The following is an 18,747-nucleotide window of genomic DNA, read 5'->3' on the forward strand; positions in this document are numbered from 1 at the left end:
CAATAGCAATCTTTGTCCATCTGACATTGGAGCGTCTCTACTGGAGGTATTTCCCGGGTTGGCGGTGACGGGTAAAGCTAGGTGAAGTGGCAGGGATGAGACACCAGAGAGCAGCGCAGAAGGGACCACTGCACTGGTGAGAAGATTCAGGGGAGGAGCTCTGGTCAGCAGACCAGTGGAGAGGCTGATCTGCATCCGGGAAGGCATGGATTGTAGCACCACAGATTAGCAGAGATTGGACTGAATCCTGAAACCTGGAGGAAAGGTGCTTAGTGCCGCATGAGATCGAGGCTGAACGGAGTAGCACCAGCTCCTGGGGTGCAGCGGCAAAGTCCCTAGTGCCAGTTGAGAGTAAGGAAAGTAAACTGAAAAGTGCTGGATAATGGGACTTGGAGGCAAAGTCTCAGAAAGGCTAGATGCATGAAAGAAACAACCTTAAATCCTGACTAGCTTTGAAGATAAAGACTGAAGAATTGTTGCATCCAGCTCTTTAGATGCAAGACCAGGCTGATGGAAGAAAGTGAGAATATACCTACCATAAACACTTTAGAATTCCAGACCCCCTGACAACAACTTTGAAACATTTTTGAATTCTATACCTTGTCTGACAATCATACTTTATAACTTCTCCACCCCATCTCTGTGTTGCTGCCTGGTGCATACCCAACCCTGCACTGATTCCTGTGTGTTGGCAACCCTGCACCCCTTCTGAAAGCCTGCCTAACTATAAGCTGCTTCCCGAGGCTGGCATAACTCCGAATTGTTTCTGGAGGTTTGGACAACTATGCTGCTTAAAATTGCTTCCCCTCCTCTTCACTACATCCCAAGACTATCATATGCATGAATTGCTTCCTAGGAATTAGACTGAAAGATCTCTGAAGCATTGAGCCGTACATTATTTGATTATATTGCATAGAATGTAAGAGGGGAGTAAATTGGTGCAGGCCCAGCACCCTAATCTAAGCAGCTACTCTTCATTCCATTGTCCCCCCCCCCGACCCCACTTCTCCAAGGTGCTTAGATGATGAAAAGCACCCATCTATTTGTGGAATGATCCTGTATTGGCGGGCATCTGTAGTGAAATGTAGAGACACATCCTCTGGAAAAGTTCTGAATTGGTTTCCTACTGGTGGGCGATCGATTTCTGGTGTAGGTCTAGTCCACACCCGAGTGTGCTGATTTAGAACCCTCCTCTGAAACCCCAACCCCTGCACCATATCCCCTCACACCATCCAACCCCCGCTGCTACTGATTTACTAAAACCGGTACAAGCCCGGCGCTGTTTCGCTGGCATATCTGGTATTGAAAGGACCAACAAAAGAGGGAGATCTGCCAAAGTCAATTTCTAACATATTTTGTCTGCAATATTCCAATTTTGCTTCCCAAAGCAAACTCGAATCTGGCAAGTCAAATGAAGCCCAAGCTGTGCCGTTAAGCAGGACAACAGTGCACATTGTACCCATTTTTGTACCAAAGAAACTGAGCCCCCTCGCCCCCATCATTATGTTCTCACAATTTATTTGTCATGGAATTACTTACACAATAAGGATGTATTGAACAAGAAATGCATCTTTATTTGAATCTGAAACTATAAGGGACACAATTGGATAAGATCAGAATCTTCCAATCAGAATAGCAAGAGTGAGGCAGATTTTCATTAGGAGGCGAGTTGTAGCCAACAAGAGAAAGTTAGATTGCATCTGCTATTAAACACGATGGTTTGGTCAGTTGTCCAACGAGATGCGTGGAGATGGCCATTAACAAGGGTTCACTTCAAACGGGTTTGTAGAGGAAACTTCATATGGGTCTGTAGACGAAGCACGGTTTTGCCCGGTAGGTCGTCAGAACCAAAGCCATCTTGGGTGTATGAATTTCAGAGGTAGAGAAAAAGAGCACTATGTGTTGAAGTTATTAATATATATCATAGTTGGACTCATTATGAGTTGGGCAGGAATTCCGCCTTGCAAGAACTACTGTTACCACCGTGGTGTCAGGCAGAGTTACAGCTGTATCACAAACTTGGTGGGAGCAGGCACTCACCATTGACGGTAATGGTAATTCTGCCCACCGCTGAAACTGAGTCCACAATGGTAATTCCACCTGCATTCGGTGGAATTACCATTACCGCCGTACATTTGGCTGTAATTCCGCCAGTGGGATTTCCACCAACACAATTGGGCGGTAAGGTAAAAGTGGCAGTTATTCCTTTACTGCCACTTTTACCGTACACCGCTGAACTCATAATGAGCCTCAGTTTTTATAAAATGCACAACGACAACAGATATGATGCGAGTTCCATAATTCAATACTTATTAAAGGCATTACGCCAGGCCCAGTCAGCAACCACGTGTCGCACGGCAAGTGGCTGAATGGTCTGGCCTAGCTACTCCCCCGTGCAAGGACTTATTTGATAAAAGATCAACCCCTCATGTCTGGTTTTGGATGATATATTCAGCCAGCCGCTTTGGATGCTGCCCTTCCTGCCAACAGGTGTGCGATTGTTTTATCTATTTTTTTTTAATAAAGGATGATATGGTGGGAACTTTTCAGAAGGACACATTTGTCAGTCAGCCAAGTTGCTTCAGTTGTCCAAGATCGAGTTGGACCTCTCCCAACAGATGCTTCATTTAATGAGTACTTTAAGAGCATGCAAAGACATGTGTGCAAAAGTGAAGGCCCGTGGCAGTAGAACCAAACTAGTTTTGAGTTTGTCCATTTTGAAAGAATCACATAGAACTTTAAATAATGCTTTTTATGTAGGGAAGGCCGATTATTATGAAACACAGATGCATTCAATATTTTAAAAAAAAACATGCTCAAAGTATCTTTTGAGGTAGTAAAGAAAGCATCTACACCTAGTTAAGAAGTTGATCATTCTTCTGAGCAGATTGTGGCAAACTCTTCAGATAAAAATGTACAAGCATAGCGTCTACTAGGTACTAGGTAGCCTTAATTCCTGAAAAATGTCTGGTTTTAAGATACAGGGCCTCATAAGTTTGGTGGTATCTCAGCAGTAAATCTTTCGAGATACCATCAAATTGTATTACTGTTACCACCACTTGGTCTGGCAGTATTACCACTGGATTGCAAGTGGCGGTAGGCGGTGTTAGTCCCCAGTAATTGGAGTCCATAGGATGCCATGGGGAATTTTGGCAGTAATACCGCCGGATTGGATGATTTTGGGTTGTAAGGTGGAGGAATTACCTCCAGTTTCTTGGTGGAGGTTTTTCCTCCACCTTACCCCCAAACACGTAGTTGGGCGGTGCAGTAATGCTGTGGTAACGGTATTACTGCTGCATTTTTACTGTGCCGTCCAACTTATGAGGCCCACATTGCTAAGACCTCTTGGACAGGGTGCAGTTTGAAACCCATAGCTTTTGCAGCCAGTGTTATTCCGGCTGAAATTGTTAAAGCTTATTTTCATTTTATTTTTACCATATTGCAAAGGTCTGATCAGCTTCTCTTTATCAAGGAGTCGCCCCCCATGCCCCTGCTGATTGGGTTTATAATGCTAAAAGGCTATGTTTGACCTAAACACACCCTCACACTGTGGCACAGTGGCTAAGCTTCCTTTTGTGGCTAAGGTGCTTGGTGGTTGTCTCACATATCTCTCTGACATTGTGACCGAGTTGGAGCTGATGACTTCTCAATACTCTGTTTTTCTATGCGATAACAACACTGCAGCATCTGCATTCAAGGCGCTAGATGATGCGCTCAACCAGGCATGGGGAATGGCAAAGGTGACATTTGCTTTGGACCTCCCAGCAGATTTCATGCAACTGACCATGGATCATTTTTATTCATGCTGAAATAGCACTGGGGTTATAGGAGCAGAGTGCTTGCTTAATTTGTGACCGCCTGTCAGGGTGGGATTGCTCCAGCTTGACCTTCATTTTTACTTGAGTGTGCCCAGGAGCCCTTTCTGCCTCCATTTTAATTAGTTTGTACTTGAAGCCAATGGAAGATCTGATCAGCTGGCAACTCCACCCATAAAATAAAAGTGTATCAAAAGGACGCCAACCTTCAGGACATTGAAGAAAGTAATCTTGGTCTGCGAGCCGTCCCATCGTGGACTGGATGATCATGCATTTCCTTAGACGTGATCCTGCAAAACGGGTGTTTTTATAGATTTCCAGGACATGTCCCCTGCTAGTGCAGAAGTGGCTGCAGGAGCAGTGCCAGGATAGGCTAGTTTCTTCACTGTAGAGTCAAGCACGGTTCTGGTATTTCACAACTCAGAATAGGCAGATATAGCTGTCCCAATATGTAAAAAAATGTTTCAAATGCCCTAGTGTCCGAACCCATTTAGCTCGGAAAAAGAGTTTGCGCGTGGTTGCCCAAGTCCTGCTTGTTGTGACTGATGAATGCAATGCAGTTGGATTTAACATTATAAAGTTGTTGGCTCGCTCTTGGCACTGGAGACAGGGCTTGATAACCAGCACTAGGAAATGCAACCATATTGCTCCTGTTCTCAGGGCAGGGCACTGGTTGCTGCTGACGACCCGGGTTGACTTCCGAGTCAGATTCCTCCTGTTGAAAGCCTTTCTGTGACACCTGCCTATCTGGCTGAGAAGGAGGTAACTGCCACTAGGCTTCTAACTCTTCACAAACAGCAAAGGGAAAGTTAGAGGCTCGGAAACTGTGACAATCATCGGTGGAAGAGTTCTAGCTACATCCAATAGCTATCCGGCCCTGGGGTGCACACAGACCTCCAGAATGAGCGTTGAGAGGTGGGTACACTTTGCTTTCTTTACAGATTTTAGATTTGCTATTTGTTTCTACTTATTCTATCATATCATGTTTTATAAAGAGCTAAGACTACCACGGGCTATGGTTCTGCCTTCTACTATCCAAAAAGGAAAGAGTGCACAAAGAGCTGGGTGTCCTTCCGCCTGGGATCACTGGGGACTTTTTCTGGATTTAAGCTGCAGTCAACGAAAGTGCAGGCGCTTGGGACCAAATTGATTTGCTTTTCCTGGGCACTTTCTGCAATTTCTAACCAGCACTTCCTTTGACTCCACTTCACCGGCACTCTGACCTGGCTGCATGGTCACTGTGCGTTGCAGGAAGCGCTGCTACTGGACATCAGTGAACCTTGTCTGTCAAGAGCACATTATGAGGAAGAAGACGGCAGTAAAGAACTGGGGAATGTTGGCCTGTTCTCAAGGGCTTGCATTCATTAGTCTTCACTTAATTTGTTTAATAATGAAGTTTAACATCTTTGCTGTGGTGGGGCCAACGCCCTCGTGAGAGAAGCACATCTTATTCAAATAATGTACAGTAGAGGGTGACACTTGAAGGAGCATGGTGTCAAACAGTGGTGCCAGATGCAGACACCTCGTCCAACATGGCTGAAGTCCTGTGTTCTAAAATGGCCGACTCTTGTCAGTGTTCATTTTGGACAGTCTGCTGCAGCTGTGTTAGGTCCTGGAGCTCACGGTTACCGGCCCGTTCCTTCAGTTACTGCGTCTCACGCGTAATCACGGTTGCCCTGAAGTTCCTCCAGGCGCTGCAGCATCACAGAACGCAGAACATGGAACCTTTAATAAACAAAAAAGATGCTGTTAGTCACCTGGGACGAGTGTTCTTTGAAGCACTTGCATCCTTATGGTACATCAAGCTCGTGGGTAGCTAGAGATTTACAGTGTGTACTTCCGCAACCGCCATGCACTCCATCCAACCACATCCTTGATCTCCCCCCACCCAATCTATGTTCATCCCATTGTTTTAAAAACTCCCACCTCCACTTCAAACGCAAGGTCTTCCTAAAGGAAGTTCATGCTGTGGGTTCTGCGCAAAGAAGCGAATATGTAGAGCACTGCTGTAGGATATGTAGCGATGGTGCTCCATTAGGAAGTTCTCAATGAAGATACTGTTGGTGGGCAAGCTTACATTAAGCGTGCTGCTAGAAGTAGCTCACCCTGAGAACAATGCTTGGGAAAGCTCACGCTCAGGGCATAGCTGGAGGAAGTTTGCAATTAAGACATATGTGGCAAGCTGAAGCAGGTGTCACTACTAAGAGTGGTGCAGGCAAGATAGGTGGAAAACAGGCAGGGTGCATATATGTGGATGTAGTTGCACGCAGAGAAGGGCGGGTTAGAGGCAAGAAAGGGAGCAGGCAGACCCGATAGGGGGGCTGGTAAGCAAGAGTATTTGCTGGGCAGGGTGAACACATAGCATAGTAAAATGAAAAGCAGGTGTTGGTGCAGCAAGAGAAGTCAAGGTGCTGGCTGGTCAGTTTGCAGGCAGTGTAGGTTATAGAAAGGAGGGGGTTCGGTGTAGGTAGGGCGCAGACCGGTTCCCATGTAGGCAGGGAGATGCCAGTGTAAGTACAGGCAGAAAACATTCTTTTGGTTTGTCATAATTTCTTTTAAACAGTTTCTGATGCCTGGGGGCAGAGAGGGGAGAAAGATTGGGTATTTCAACCATTCAGGCATAAAATCATAAGCTCCAGCTCTGGCACAACCCCTTGAACATTGTTGCTTCTCTGAACTGGTTTACTGACCTTAGCGAGTCCTAGGTTGTGTGTCCCCTGAGTGAGATCTTATGCCTCTCAGTGTTGTTGTGACCCAAGGGCGCTGTGTGTTTCCCCTGGACAAGTAACATGGCCCAGGTAACTCTTTACACAAGAACAAATACCTGGCGGCTGGAAACGCCCCGTGTTTGTTCTTGTGTATTACTTATTGGGTCTCGGGTGGCCTCGAGATCTACCATGGTGCACCTGAAAACTTTGTGAAATTATTCTGTGAATGTTCATTCTTTGAATGTTTATTAACTTGACAGTATGTCAAATGACAAGTAGGAGTTGCTTCACTATGTTGTGCCCCCCACTCCACATCCCTCTGGGTAACTTTACCCACTTCGGTTTGTATGGGGATGCCGGGCTTCTCAAGACCAGAAAATACTAATATGGGTGCTTCCTTCCCTTAATCTGCCAGGCACAGTTCGATTATAAGCTTTCAGGTCGTTCTGCTCAAAGAAGACTCCTTGCTGCTTGACCCTGTACGGTCTTACATGAAGAGCAGGGAGCACAAGGTGACCAGAATGTTGGTAAGGGACCGGAGGCCTTTCGTTACAAAAGACCACAAAGTCAAAGAACACTGAAACAAAGAGGAATCCCAGGTATACTTAAGCTGTGCGGCCAGATAACTGTCTTTCTTGTAAGCAGACCAGTGAAATGAGTTACCAGACTGCTGGACCCAATCTCAACCAGAAAATGCCGAAAGCATGTTTAGTGCGCATTCAGCAGGGACAAAAATGCTGATTCCTACTATAGCCAACAAGGAGAGCAGTGGTTGCAGGGGTGTCCCCTGCTCCTCTTGTTCACTATAATTGGTTCGGGGGTTTCAGAGGTGTCTGCCGCCTCAATTACATGGAAAGCGGGGGTTAATAAAGTAAATAAATAAATAAGGACCCTGCGGCGCCAGCCCCAACCCACGTTAGTGCGAGGGAAATGACGTCGCAGGGATAGAGGGGAGTAGTAAGTAAGTAGGTAGGGGGAAGCGGTGAACAAATGATCTGTGTGATCACTGCGCCTCGCCGTAATGGAAGTCGGCATTTTCAGAGGCACAGTGAACACATAGAACCCCTCAGCATCAGATCTCCTTATTTCCGACCTAGTGTCCATTCCACTAGCCCCAAAGATGACCTAGATGTGTGGTAGTCATCTTGTTCTCCACTAGAAATAGTGGCAAACCGGAGACATGCTCTACCGAACTGATTTTTTAAACTATTCCAAAATTGTGACTGCTTATATTTGATTTCCTAGAAGTACGAAGGGAGAAGTATTGTATTTGTCTCTATACTTACTCTCAACATTGTGCGCTAGGCTTTGCACTGGAAATACTACAACATCAGGTCCAGTGTCTTGCTAGACCAATCAGAATTTATTTTGCATCACCAGGTGCACCTGTGAAATGTTTATCTCTGTTGGATAAATATGGTCTTGAAGTACCCCTAGATCTTAGCTGGTGAAACTAGGTCCCGGGGTACCCAGTCAACCTTGGATTGCTCCGGTGAACCTAAATGGTAGGGTTTGTGATAAAGCAGCGCAAGAGCTACACAAAAAATTACCAAGTTGGGTTCTACAAATGTATATTCATTTAGGATGGTCCTTTGTGACTACAGACATAGCTCGCAAACCACTTTCCTGTCCTCAACCAACTTTTCCTTCCCCCTTTTATAAAATCCTAGAAAACTTTTAGGAGTGTGGCTACAGGTTCCCAGGTGCCTGGACTATGATTTGGGTGCTGTTGTCTTGTTCTTGGGACAGAACCACTATTCTTCAGTGGCTCGTCAACCTCAAGCCAGGCTTCTCTGTGTTTTCGAATGGGCCAAAACGACATTGAAACAGTTGAGCGAGGTGAATCCAATGGATGGAGTCTACATCGAGTCCCTCAAGTGGATTATGATATGACATGACATTTATAACCCGCCTATACACAAGTGTTTCAAGTTGGATGCAGTCCAGCGATGCAATGCGTTCCTGAAGCAGTGATTGCCGCAATGTTGATGAAGAACAGGAAGTTGATGGTCGTGCCTGTGTCTTGAAGCAGCAGAGTCAGTTGAACAAGGTGCAGGTAATACAATGCGGTTCTGCTGTGGCAATTGATTTGAAGATGACTGGATTGCAGGCAGGTAATGGTTGAGGCAGCAGCTCAACGGCCCAAAGCAGGTCTAGGTAGTGGTGAGTGTCATATGCAGAGGTCCTGCAGCAGCAGAACAATGTCTCAAAAGTGGTTTGAGCCAGGAGAGAGAGCTCAGAGCGGTTCTTTGGCTTCTTGCTTTCTGGGGAACCCCCCACCCATGCCCAGCCTTCGTCAGGGTCTCCAGAGACTCTGAAATTATGTTCTCCTTTTCCAAGCCAGGAAGATTGCCAGAGGGAACTTGCAGGGGCTGTTGCCTCTGGTAGGAGGTGCACATGTGAACCATGTTCAGGCTGTGGCAGGCCTTGTTCAAACAGCAGTTTACTCCAAATGGTCCTATGGGATGTTAAGGGGAAGGTGTTGCTCCCACTTTGGAGCTTTTATTTTCTCTTTATGGCAGAGGACTTTGGGCATACTGGACACCAATAATGTTCCAGATTAAACCTTCGGATGTCTAAAGATGATTTGAATAAGGTGTGGGGGTGCTACCCCCTTGTATAGTCAATTTGGTCCATTTCAAGCCTTCTGTAAGGGTCTAATACTGTATGACAATAGTCATTCCAAAATGCTGTCAGTCCCAGAGTGCTTGGTCTTCGGGAAGTGGGGAGGGTGCACTGGAAATGTGAGTGACCTAAGAAATCTGAAGACGGTAGAACCCCCCGCTCGACAGCAGTTGCTTTCCAGTTTACTTTAACTCCTCCCTTCCCCCCCCGTCTGCCCTGCATCAAAGGAACTTCAGACAGGTCCACCTTGGTGCGAGTTCTCCATTGTCCCCATTGTCCTGGCAGGGCTCACATTTGAAGCACCGTTTCCCAGCTAACACCCTGGACATATCTCCGATCCTCTGGAGAAGTGGAGAAGCCTTCCCAGAGATAAAATGGAGTACATAGGGCGCGACTCAAATGGTTTATTTTGGACGAAACCCAGCCCCATACCGCTGATACACAAGGCATTGTCAGTGGAATGAGTCACTAGAAACCAAACTGACAATACAACACCACCAAAGGGTTTGGGCATATATAATTGAATAAGCATACAGACCACCAGACCAAACTAGATATTGTTTATATGTATTCATTATTCTGCCAGCAAGCCTTGGCGTTACACAGGTATGTTATTTGCAAAAGGGTTGGCTACAGTTAAGGGCAGCCCCTGACTGTGAGAACGCTCGGGTTTGAGCAGGCCATTTTAGGAATGCACATTACAGTCTAACTGGGATGTTGCCACACTTGAAGGCAGTGGCTGGGGGCGTCAGTATACAGTCCTGGCAGACACACATGTTTGCAATACACTTTTTTAATAGAGAGCTTTAAGAAAATGAGATCGGATTAGCAGGTGTCACTTTGTGAGATAAAATTACCCGTATCATTTTACATTAAAAATCATAAAGGCTCTGGCTCACTGAAAGATGGCATTCTCTCACTACCATGCTGAGCAAAGAGCACGAACGCTTAAGTCAGCTAAAGATAAAGTGTAACAGAACCATAGTTAATCCTCTCCACCTTCAATGTTGGGGTCCCATCACTGGCAATATAACAACACTATCACAGGTCGCGTAAAGGGTTATGTGGCCCCCACACTTCGTTATTGAGTGAATCCTGGCTTCTTGATATTGGCTTCTTCTCATTTTGGTTTCTTCTCATCTTCAAGAGGCCCACCTGGGTTTTGAGGCCTGGATGCGCTTGTACACTAGGCATAGGCAGCAATAGGAATGAGGGTTGATTGCCTCAAAGCAAAGTATGTCCCCACCTGGGACTGTGCCATCTAAGTTGATCTCCAGTTTGGGTGTCCTATTGCACTTCTTCCTGTCTGGGGGACTCTATTCCATCCCAAAACAAGCCAATCTTTCTCTCTTGTCAAACAGGGATGATCTCATTTCTATGTGAGCCAAGAGGCCCTTCCTTATTTCCTGTCTCGTCCTTATGCCAATGTGCCCTTCACCTGATTGCTCCTCAATGACCTTCTACATGATCAGACCTCCTGCCTTCCTCCAATTTTTCTCATCAGGCGCATGGCATTCTTGGAGGCCTTTTTTTCAGGGTTTATGTTTTGTTCAACTCAGTGGTGTTTTTCCAATGTTTTCATGACATTTAAAAAATGTGTATATCAGTTGTTATACATTTTCTACAGAAGATTATGGAGCACAACAGTGTTTTTCCAGTGTATATGAAAGACATGTGTTTATTAACATTCATACTTTTTAGAGTTGAAATATCATAGGATACACACTGTTCTGAATGGACAGGATTTTGAAGGAATAGTCTCTCAAAAGTGGTAGCCAACATGCTCCTGCTGAGAAAGCCGGAAACATACGTCTGAGGCGCACCCCTGGAAAGGATGTAGGCAATTTTGTGTACAGAATAATTCCCTTTAACAATATCCTTGGGAGATTCTATAATGGGCGAGGCCCTGTGTGACATAGGACATGCACGGGGCCCTAATTTGCATATGTTTCAACATCTGTAAAATCATAGAAAATTACATTGCAGGAAGTGACATGAGGTTTTGATACTTGATGGCATCATGGAAAGCAACATTATGCGAAATATGAAGCGCAAACAAAATGTGTGATGTGCAATATATGTAATGTTGTGTTATGTTGATTTATACCACACACCACTGCCATTTTGATTGTCTCCAGGCATTCTATAAATGGTCATTGTTTATTATTTATGGAGCAATAGAATGAGTAGGGCATTTTGTTTCTAGAGTATGATGTGGACAGAATCAGTTCCGATGACTTCTATTTTGCACAGATAGGACGCCGTGAGATAAAATGATTCGACTAAGATCACACACTTCGGTTAAGTGGAGATGAAGGAATTCGGCCCAGTCTAAGGCATAGAATGTTGACCACATCTTCCAGGCTCTAGTATGTAGAAAGATGTGATTTTGCCTTTCAAGAATACTCTATCCACAAAATCATAATAAACCACCCCGACAAACATATGCATCCTTGTCGAAATATGTTAAGCAAAAGGAGGATAACTAACGGTTTTTTCCCATCTTGAACAGAAGACTGAATGTTTCTAAATGTAAAGCAGCGTGAGACTAAATAATGACTTGAGTTTTGGTAATATACTTTCAAGACTTCATGTTGGTGCGGTCCCCTGGTTAGGTCATAGTTGTACACAGGCATTCAAGTGGAGACTACTGAGGGTTGGCATGGCCTCAACACGCTGGAGTAGGAAGGGTCTTAAAAGTGCAACAATACTGTACTTTGCCATCAACTGACACCCACCCCCCTCTCACCTGTTGCTTGCCTTATCTCAGCATGTGTGAAGGAACCAAAGCAAAGAGTCTAGGAGCAGGAATGCAGATGCTGAAAAATGTTACATTGTTTTATTTGTAAAGAAAAATGAAAATGCATTTGTCAGTGGTCGGGACTGTTTTAAGAAAGTGTGTCAACTTTCAGGGCCATTAATGTTTTGGTGCCAATAGCATGTGTAGTCGCACAAATGTCTAAAAGTTTGTCCGCTGACAAATATTTTATTTTACAAAAAAAGGATGTAACTGATGTTGCAGTGTTTGTATGCATCTTATTCCAACACTTCATATTTGGAATAGCCATAAAGATAACCAGGGGGCACAAACACGTATGCTGCAAAATGTGTTACATCCTTGGTTAGTTGAAAAAGAAAGTATTTGTCACGAGTTGAAGGCTATTTTAAGGAATTCCGGCACAGTTTGAGATATGTTTATATTTGGGGATGCATGAATTCATGGTCACATAAAAAGGCTCAGAATTGGCTACAATTGATTAAAGTAGCACCTACCCATTGCCAACTACTTTCTTTTACAAACAAATCATGTGACATACATCTTCTGGTGTCTGTGCATGTCTTATTCAAACCCTATATTCGAAGGAGGGGGAAAAAGAGGGTTCTGGGGGTACACATATGTATATATTTTCACAAAAAAAACAATGTAACAGAAAGTAAAGTGTTTTTGAATAAGGTCAGGGGACACGAGAGGAAGCAATGAGATACTGTCATACTGGGGGTTGGGGGTAAGGCCCTTATTCTATTGTATGCCAAGCCCCTGCTCAACCCACCTTTTAATGCCAACAAGTGCCCCGCAAATGTCCTCCCATCCTTGCTCACAACCGAGGAGGCGCTTTTTCTGCCAGTGGTGCCTACGAATGTACTGAGGTTCTCCTCTCCCTTTCCTGGTCGCCTCTTATCACCACCTTCCTCTCCATTGAGTTTTCTCCTCCCTCCTCTTTATTTTTCACATCCTCCTGAGTCCACCCTCTTCATCCTTCACTTCATACTCCTTTTTCTGGTTCTTTCTCACCTCTTGGTCCACTACTTTACCCAGACTTCAATCGGCTCCTTTATCTTTGCCTTCTACCTGCCACCTCCTCCTCCTAAATAACCACCTCCTCCTGACTTTTCCCCTCCTTTTCTAGAGCCTCCCTTTCTCTAGCATCCTCTTCCCTGCCCCGGCAGCACCTTCTCCACTCTGCCTCTCTCTCTCTCTCTCTCGCCTCCTCTCCTCCTCATCCACGCTCCATCCTCTTTCTCTCCAGCCGCCTCATCTCTCGAGTTCCTTCTGCGCTGCACTGCACTTCCACTCTCTCTGTACTCCCATACCTGCCTGGCAACTCTGGCACCTTGTATTATTTCCTGGCCATGCCCCTGGGACTGCTCTCACTGAACGATCTATAGGTGTGTGTAATTTTTCAATCCTGAGACTGGAATTGTTAATACTCTCCTGCTTGTGGCTTCATCTCTGCTCTGGAGGCCCCACCCCTGCTTCCTCTGACCAAGCCTTTATGAAGAGCTGGCGCCATTGTCGATCACAATACCTCATGTGCATCACCGCTGATGGATAAAAATCTATCAGCAAGAAGAAGAAGCGTGCGGGGCCCAACACCTCCTATGGGCGCCATGAATGCACATCATTTGTGAAGTCTGTTTACGGTGGCTGTGCTTGTGATCACAAGGAGGCTGCTGTCATTACTACTCATTTCTCAGAATGTCACGGAGCGCTGTTCAGAGTGCCCCGTTGAGTGCAGTTACTGACCTGGCTTGTGAAGAAGCATCACGCACTTTCTTTTGATTATTCATCCTACAGGATGAATTACGAGATATTATAACAGCATTCTTGCAAGAGGTATTCAACCAATGGATTTGCTCTTATGACTCACAATTGGGCTTAGGCGGAAAACATACTGGATTTTGTACCACGTAGAGAAAGATTCTATTCACAGTAAGCATCCAGTGGTGTCTCAGACCACATACAAAAGAATGTGGCTTCGTCATTGGAGTATGACCCTCTCGAACAGGGTCTGTTCCGGCTCATTACTAGGGGGTCACTTTACAACATATGCTAAATGAGCTGGTTGCCAAAGCCTTTGACGACCAGGAACATGGTCGGCTGTATGGAGAAGGGAAACCAGCAGTTCTCCGGTTCTCAGTAACTCATGCGTTGGGTTCCACCCGTGGCAATGCCCATGCATATCTCAGACTACAACCTGCAAATGCACTGGGTTTCAACTCTCGACTATGCAGAATCCTAGGGGAAAATCACAGAGTTGCAAGTAGGATGCCAGATGTTCGTTTTATTCCACCATGGAGGATTGTCCCACTGTAGCAAAAATACAGACTTCAGTTAATGGGTTCAGTCAATATCATTAAACCGGGCGATGCCCGGCTACCATACAAACAGCACCTTAAAAGTCTGTATGGTGTGATTATTTGGTACCATGGCTGCCATGCAGTGAAAGCTCAATGACGTAACACAAGAGAGTTAGTGTGTTTGTGCTTACACATTTTGGAACGTGACTTTGCAACAGATAATTCAGTTTATCATGCCAAATTCATATGTCTATGTTAATTTTGCCCAATCCGCAGACATTTCTGCGATTCAGAATTAAAAACATGTGTGGGTTTCCGTTGGGCTGGCTTTGACTCGACAAAGCAGCTCACCTGCTGATAGAATTTCTGTACAGTGGGATGGTCCAGGTACATCCATGTCTGGGTGCCTGTTTGGGACATACATCATTCTTTTCCCTGGCTCGTCAGTACCTGCATTGCCTGCATCATAGGTTCTTGAAGGCTTGCCAATCAAAGTGGGTTCCATTTCAGAGCAGTTCTCCAGTGTGGAGGGTTCTGGGTTTCTTTCTTCAGGTTATCAGTTGAAGCTTTAGAAGTGTGAGACAGAATTTCTTGAGAGTGAAGGCGGCCTCAGCAAAGCAGTGGTCTTGTAATGGCAGATGTGTTCCCTACTCCCCCTTGCCCCCTGTGATGGAGTGTGTTTCTGCCATTTCCCCCCCCCCTTGCCCCTTGTGATGGTGTGTGTCCCTACTCCCCCCTAACTCCCTGTGATGGAGTGTGTGTTCCCTATCCCCCCCCCCCACCTTTCCGCCTGTGATTGTCGTGTTGCCCCCTTAGGTCTCCCTTGATGGTATTTTGTACCCCCCTTTCTCACCATCTCCTTTCTCCTGCACTTGTATGAAAGCTGCCCTTCTGTTGTCCCCCCTCCCATCTTGTTTTTCTCCTACCCCTCCCCTCCCTCACCACTCCTGAAATGGTTGCCTGGCCTAATTTGCTGGTCGCCTGTTTTGTCCATCCCTCTCCCATCATGCCTCCTCCCCTCCTCTTGCTAAATTCCAGGCACTACCTCAATTGCCATTAGGCCTAGCAATTGTAGTCACCTGTCTTTCTCAACCACCTGCCCTACGCCATCCCCACCGCTCCCCTCTTCTTGTTAAATTACGACACTACCTTAATTGCCGTCAGGCATAGTAATTGTAGCCGCCCGTCTTTCTCATCCACTTGCCCTCTCCTCCTCCCCTCCCTACTACTGTTCATTGCACTTACTCGATCATTTGTGACTTTTGTGATAGCAGCTCATTTGTCTTCCCGTGCCCCCTTCCCTCCCTGTCCTCTCCTCCCACTTATCCCTCCAGCACTTTTCGGAATCATCGTCAGACCTAGTATGTTAGTTGCTTGTGTTGTTCTTCTCCTTCTCCCTCACCCCATACCCCTTCGTCCCCCCACCCCTCCTCTTGTTAGTTTTCCAGCACTACATCAATCGTCTTCAGGCATAGTAATGTCACAGCTTGTTTTGTCTCCTTTTCTCTCCCACCCTCCTCCCTTATTGTTCGTTGCACTATCTGAAATGTCGCCTGGCTGTAGTTTTTTTTCACATTCTGAATTGCTTCAAGGACTTGTAAGAATGTAACTGTATTCTCCCATGTCCCCTCCCTCCTGGAAGCGCTTTGAAACACAATGTTTATAGGTGCTATACAAATAAACAACAATCAGTCAATGATGTGGCTGCATCGCCAGAAGATGTTCCCTGAGATTGGTTAGATTCATCTAATTTACCATCTTTGGTTAATATGGTATCCAGCATCTCTCAATTGCAAAATCCTGCTCCAGTCTATCAATCAGTAAGGAAGGCCATGCCATGGTGGCTGCTGCCATGTCTGTGAAGGTACAATTAACTCATCGCAACAACATCAGATATGAAGTACCCAGGTGAACGTTTAAACAAACATGCATTTTGTTTTGGGACCGTTTCTAAAAGGGGTCAGGGTTCTTTCTTAGACTGAAGTATGCACTTGTCTTGTTCAGGAAGGTTCTCAGTTCTCACTGAGGGTGCAACGTTTTCAGATAAATGGCAACTCAGTTCATATGATAAACATATAGCGATTCAACTTGCTGTAGAGTTTAAGACTCTGCAAAATGCAAGGGTTTAAACACAAGTGATCGTTCTGGACTTTTAGGATCTCTTTCCCGGGATGCGTTTTAGACAAATGACAGCTGGGCTTTACAATTCTTTTACAGCTGAAGCGTTTCGGAAAGTACCGTTTATTCTGTGTTGGTACTCTTTCCCAGCAGGCAGCTATTTTCAGATAAATGACAGTTGCAGGCTTTCACACTATTTCCCAGCATGCAACGTTTTTGACAAACTGGTATAAACCCAAAGTGGATTTACCTTCTATTTCCCAGCATGCAAGGGTTAAGCAAATGGCAGTTCCAGCTTTCAGGACTCATGCCCAGCATGCAGCCCCCGTGGAGCTTTGGGCGTTTTTTTCGCAGTCCTGATCCTTGGAAACGTTCATCCCCCCTCTGCCTCTTCAGGCGTTCTTGCCATCTTCGTCTTCTTAAGCTAAGTGGTCAAGTGTGCGCGCGTTGTCACTCTGGTTTCACTGAATACTGTCCGAGCTTCCACACCTCTCGTGTCGCTTTCACTTCCCCGCCAGTGGTGGAAGTGTATGAAAAGAAGTAGTGGAACTATGTTCCCTGCTGGCTTGGCCCCGCTCCCCACAACCCCCATCGCCACGCCCCCTCACATGCACAATACAAGCCCCCAAACAAATGGGTCTGCTGTATAAGAGAACGTTCAGTGCAGTGCACTGAAATGCAACTTTCAACTGCTTCCTACACTTATTTGAAAACGAAACCATTCTGGAACGGTTTCTTCTTAAATTAAAAGTTTATGAACAGTAAACTATCATTTAAACAAGTAGAGGAGCACCACTCCAAACCACTCTCGCCCACTTCGACCACTGTCCCCCGATGGGCAGGACAGATAAGTCTAACCTCCAGCTTATTCAGCTCTCATTTAGAGTTGCGTTCTCACCTGTTTGCAAAAGTCTCAAGACGGTTGTTCTGGACTTTAGAGGGTTGTTCATTTCTCGCCCTTGCTCGAACGTAAGGCCTCAGTTCCAAACATGTTCCCTACATGAAGCATGCTCTGTTTGTTTATTTATATAGCGCTCCTCTCCCGGAGGTATCTGGGCACATTTACAAGGATCTTTGAGCACAGGCTGCATATAAGGTTACTATTACATAAATAGTACAATGGTTACATTATTTACATAGAGACATTCACAATATTATACAAAGGATATATACAAGCAGAGTGTTGATCTGAAGCATTCTGGGGAGGGTTAGGAATCTTAAGCCAAGAGCCAACTTTTAGTGTTTTTTCTAAAACTAAAGGATTGGTCAGTTCTTAGAGTTGTGTGTAGGGAGTTCCACAGTTGGGCCAGCCAGATCAGGAAAGCTACTACCCCCTGCTTTTTTCCGCTTCACTCTCGGGACTTAAAGGCAAAAGGAGTTTGCTGTTCTCATGGGGCGAAATTATGTGTTTTTGACAATTTTCTCCATTAAGTTTTTGGGGGCTGAATTGTTTAAGCATTTAGTTTAGTTTAGTTTATTATTTATAATGCGCAGTTATACCCAGGGGTATCAGGGCGCAGCATGTACAAGAATATGCGAAACTTGGTTACAAGGTGTAAAAGTACGAATTGGCGTAGGGAGAATGTACAGAACAGCAGAGAAAGCAAGCAATATATACAATATATACACAATAGAGGTGGCATGCATACTAGTACGGATCACATGAGGAATAACCTTGGCATTTAATTGTCTGGGAGGTCCTTCAGTTTCAGCCAAGAGATGACCTTAGAGCGGAAATTCAGGTAGGGCATGTCTGCTCTAAGGTTAGGGGGCAAAGAGTTCCAGAGTTTGGCTGCTTTTACCGGGAAGCTGTTACCTCCTATGGTGGCGAGTTTGTAATTTGGGACAGAGAGGCAGTCTTTGTAAGCCGTTCTGAGGGGTCTCGCGGAAACTTGTCTATGGAACCTGTTAATCAGGTAGATCGGGGCGGCATTGTTAAGGGATTTGTAGGTGAGTGAAGCCGTTTTTAGGAGAATTTTATCTCTGGTGGAGAGCCAATTGTTCTGTTGACTGAGTCCTGATATATGCTCTCTTCTGGGGATCCCTAGGGCTGCTCTCAGGGCGTTATTCTGGAGAGTTTGTATCTTGCTAGTGGTAGCCTTGGAGGATCCTAGGTAAAGGGCATTACAGTAGTCAAGGCGGGATAGTATAAGGGCTCTGGCGATTGTAAGACAGCTGGTATCTGACAGAAATGGTTTAGCTGAGCGGATAAGTTTGCACGTGTATGCAGATGAGGATGCCAGTGAACTCAGTTGTCTTTTGAAGGAGAGGTTAGAGTCTAAGTAGAAGCCCAAAGTTTTAACCTCCTGTCCAACTTTAATGTTGTTCCCATCTATCTTGAAAGAGTTGTAGGCCGGGCTAAGTTTCCTTAGACTGTGTGTTGTGCCCATGATTATAAGCTC

General features: G+C 45.4%; 1 protein-coding gene across 2 annotated transcripts in view; it reads right to left on the reverse strand.

The window, feature by feature from the left end:
• Positions 1 to 1,549: 1,549 nt before the first annotated feature.
• Positions 1,550 to 18,747, reverse strand: part of RASSF4 (Ras association domain family member 4) — a 666,318-nt gene continuing 649,120 nt past the window's right edge. For both annotated transcript variants that reach the window (XM_069611147.1, XM_069611146.1), the window contains one exon: positions 1,550 to 5,540. In XM_069611147.1, the coding sequence (XP_069467248.1) occupies positions 5,471 to 5,540 (70 nt within the window). In that variant the 3' untranslated portion in view covers positions 1,550 to 5,470. The remainder of the gene's footprint in view (positions 5,541 to 18,747) is intronic.

The sequence above is a fragment of the Ambystoma mexicanum genome, chromosome 8 (assembly GCF_040938575.1).
Source record: "Ambystoma mexicanum isolate Mex_15411 chromosome 8, UKY_AmexF1_1, whole genome shotgun sequence".
In the NCBI taxonomy this organism is placed as follows: domain Eukaryota; kingdom Metazoa; phylum Chordata; class Amphibia; order Caudata; family Ambystomatidae; genus Ambystoma; species Ambystoma mexicanum.